This window comes from Lepeophtheirus salmonis, chromosome 2 (genome assembly GCF_016086655.4).
Source record: "Lepeophtheirus salmonis chromosome 2, UVic_Lsal_1.4, whole genome shotgun sequence".
NCBI classification, from domain to species: domain Eukaryota; kingdom Metazoa; phylum Arthropoda; class Copepoda; order Siphonostomatoida; family Caligidae; genus Lepeophtheirus; species Lepeophtheirus salmonis.
In genome coordinates this window covers 35,225,986-35,230,102 of record NC_052132.2, presented here as the reverse complement: position 1 = coordinate 35,230,102, position 4,117 = coordinate 35,225,986, and the positions used below count along the sequence as shown (strand labels likewise).

Below are 4,117 nucleotides of genomic sequence, written 5' to 3'. Positions count from 1 at the left end.
GTAACATAATCCAACCATGGCATACCACTCTGTTGAAGCCAGAGAGACCGTAACCTTAAGTACATTGTATGTTTCCCCTAAAGTAAACTCTAGGTTCATGGAGATTGAGCAGAAAGTAAGTGCCGTGCATGCTTTCCGATCGTTTTTGAATATCTGATCCGGAAAAAAGCCATTGAAGGGTGTTTATTTAGCCGTTCAAACTTTTGTTCATTTTTGATTTCTTTAGCCTCCTTTTTTATTGCTTGCTTCGACTTAGCATGCATAAAACATGAGGTGAGTAGTCTCGGGCTTAACAAACAAAAGTACTTTTCAAGCAAAACAAGATTTTTTTATCCATTGTTTTGGAAATAACTAAAGTAGCGTCATACAACTTGTCATGAAATTTTGACAGCTGTCTGTTGAAGGTTGTTACTAATTAAAAATGAGGTGATTTTTTTTAAAGTGAAGCCTGTGATTTTTCAGTACAGGTGTTAAATAAAAAAGATCTTCTCCAAGATTAACACCACCCTCTCCACAAGTTTCACAAGTGAGAGTCTCATCTCCAAAGAAAAGCAGGGAATTGTTCTTAAAGGAAGATATTTTTGGACACATACTTTTTCATACAGTATGTGCAATGTTGGTTCACGATTATATGCAGTGACATATTACCATAATAATTGATATAATTGATGGGGATGAGACAAATGATTTTAGATTTTCTAATTATTCCATTTGTCTCATGGTTTATTTTCTTTTAATTATGATTTATATAATTAGAACAATTAGCATGAATTAATTTTTCTGCTCCAAAATAAACGAATTAGTAGAGGGACATGAAAAAATGAGCTCCTGAACGCAAACTTTTCAAAAAAGAAATGGAAAGAATGTGAACGGATCACAAACTACCAACAACAGTATTGTATTAGAAACTGTAATGTTTTGACAAGGAATTATTAAACACTTGCAAACGATGTGGTATATATTCAAAATAAATATTAATGCACCTTTTTTTAATTAATGTTAGGGTCAGGGCCGTGACGTAGTGGGAAAGATGATATATGTGAATGATATTGTCCAACAAATTTTAACTGGCAATTTTTTTTTCACAATAGTTATTTTCTAAAAAAATGAGTGATGCGTTCAAATTTTATCTGTTTTAAAAATTTAAAAAAAGTTTTCTTTTTTTTTCTAAAACATCCAATTTTGTCTTTTTGTCACTTTCCTAAAAAGATTATTAGTAAAATTTGGCATTAAAAAAAAGTCTGTAAAAATTGTACTAAAAGATTTACTAAAAATTTTTAGTCACGGCCTTTATAAAGGATCTAAGATACTTCAATGGTGATCTCATGCTTATAATTGAGAACATCTTAGATCCCTTCAATGATTAAAAATAAAGATGTTAATACTTTTTAATGATAAATATAAAAAGTGTGGCTTTATTTGAAACGGTACAAGAGGCCTAAAAATGTACAATTTCGAACCAAATATCCTATTTTCTTATAATTAAAATAACTTGTACCCCGCCAAAAATATCCTGAGCTGTCTCAAAATCTGCCAAAGGTAGTTTTTGAGTGCCCCAGTAAAAAAATTTCTTTGCGCAGAGAAAATAATATTAATCCAAAAATATGAAAATCTATAGTATACTGTGTAGGCATGGGTGGAAAAAAACTTATAAAGTGGTTTATGTAAGGTCAGATGGTACGTTCACATTAAAACTACTTGGTTCAACCAATTATTTTACCTTATATATTCTCGTACGTCTCAGTTACATAGTATCTAATGTCAGCAGATAGTTGTCTAGACTTACAAAAGACTTATTATTTATTATAAAAGTGATATAAAGAAGGTTTTCGAAATGTTTTTTTCTTTGGCTTGTAACATTTTTTAAACTTTTTTTACAAGTCAAAAATCTACTCTGTAGCTCATAACTATCGAGACAAACATAAGAAATTTTTTAGAATTAGGTATGCGCCTAAAGAAGTGACCATAATCACAAAAGGTGTAGCTGATTTGAGTGTTATGGAGTACTCGCCATTTATAAGGGCGATAACTACAAAAATATTAGTCCCTTCCCCGAGGATGAAGACACCGTAAAATATGAGAAAATTCATTTAATACTGAACCAATTCTAGAAAAAAGTAGGTAAATTTGATGAGACTGGGATTTGAATGCAGCTAATGTCCTTGAACATTTGAAAGAGGTTCTTTTGACAAATCTACCTGGATCAAAGGAGTCAGAGTGCAATTTTTCAAGTGATGAAACCTTTTTTATCAATAAGTTGAAGGAACTTTTCGTGTAGTACTTTTGTTACAAAAAAATTTAAAGTTCAAATTAGAGTAAAAAAGTAGAAATATTTATATTCAATAATTTTCCCCGAAAATTCTAGAGTATTTATTTAGAGTTTTTGGAATTATTGTCTCACTGGAATCCTGAAAAGATTGGTAATTTTTCAACCATACTACAAGAGTATTATGCAGATATCTTTAAAGTAATCAACTTGAGTGTTTTAAGTAACAGAAATCTCAAATTAGGTATTTGTTTAAACAATTTATTGAAGAAAATGTATCTTGTATTGTTTGAGTTTGTCGTTTTTAAGTTAAGTCAAGATTATTTACGTACATAGCGAATCTGTTGTTTTATATAATAAAGTCCATGGATTACTTGCTTGTATTGTGATTATACCGTTTTTTAAAAAAAATATCTATAATTATATACGCACATTTTTATTTTACATTTTTCTTTAAGTACTAAAAAGTGACTACGCCCGCCCAAACCAAAAACAACCATGGGTTAATCAAAAGCTCTTGTATGTCGTGAGTAAATAATGGTATATATAGAGGTTCATGCTTCTTCAACACCATCATTCGATCGTTAGATATTCGTAGATTCTCATTGAGATTGACAGTATCACAAGCCCCAATTTTTACTTCAAAATGGTATGTAAATCCATGACAATTAGCTATTCTAGAACCCAAAGATCTAAACACTTTATTTACTTTTTAGATTTCCAAGATTTTGTGCACTCTTTCCGCCGTTATGGCCGTGTCTTTCGCTGCTCCAACTCTTGTTAACTACCCAGCTGGACTTACCGCAGCAGAATGCCCCAACTTTCCTTTCTGTGGTCCATCTCCCGCTGATTTTGCCACTCCTGGATTGGCTGCTCATGCTGCCGCTGAAGCCAAGGTTTTGAGAGAACAAGTCGCTCTTACTGATCCCTCTGCTCTCTTGCCTAAGGTTCCCGGAATCATTGAACATGCTCGTGCCGAAGCTGAAGTCATTGCTGCCCAAGCTCCAAAGCCTGATCTTCGTGGACATTCTGCTGCTGAACAAGAAGTCCGTCGTTTGGAAAATGAACTCATTGCTATCCAACGTGCTGAAGCTGCTCTTGCCCCCGCTCAAGCTCACTTTGCTGCTGCTAGACCCACCTCCAACTTTGTTGGTCTTGTTGGACCATCTGGTGTTGTTGGACCCTCTGGACTCGTTGGACCTGCTGGACCCCTTGCTTTTTACTAAGTTAATTATTCATTCTTATGACATCGATAAAAAATTTGAAAAAACAAACATTACATAGATGTTTAAAAATATTTTTTTTTAAATATCTATAGTAAGAACAAAAATATGATAAATAGTTCGTGAGAGCGAAGCACGTAAATAAGAAAATATAAAATCTTATAAAAAATCATAATCAAAAACCAATCGTTGAGACTTATAGTATAATGTTATTCAATAAAATAGGTATGATGGGCGTGTTAACAGATAATAAACATATTTCTGGTGGGGTTTTTGGGAGTTACTACACAACGAATGGACATCAATGTTGCCCAGCCCTCTTTGAATAAATATGTAAAAGGGATTTATACAGATTTACTGAAATACTATACAGTAATATTATAACTTATAGATTACTTATAAGGGATGTCTCCAAGTTTATATTTAAAAAAAATTGTATAATAAAACCAAGTAATTTATGGAGGGTCTGATGTTGGTCTTGAATATATTAAAGATGTCAAAACCAGAACTATTTATTCATAAGATAATCGACAACTCACAAGACTTAAGTGGACTAAGTAAAATGTAAAATTTGCAGACTTTGACTCGATAATTGTCTTGTAATGGAGTACATATTTGGAAGCCTTGG

At 32.4% G+C, this 4,117-nt stretch overlaps 1 protein-coding gene across 1 annotated transcript; it reads left to right on the top strand.

Annotated features, from left to right (window-relative positions):
* The first annotated feature begins 2,775 nt into the window (after positions 1 to 2,775).
* On the top strand, positions 2,776 to 3,675 carry LOC121113846 (uncharacterized). The gene is made up of 2 exons (XM_040707717.2): positions 2,776 to 2,915; positions 2,983 to 3,675. The coding sequence occupies exons 1-2, from the start codon at positions 2,913 to 2,915 to the stop codon at positions 3,490 to 3,492; spliced, it is 513 nt and encodes a 170-aa protein (XP_040563651.1). The 5' UTR covers positions 2,776 to 2,912; the 3' UTR covers positions 3,493 to 3,675.
* Positions 3,676 to 4,117: the final 442 nt, after the last annotated feature.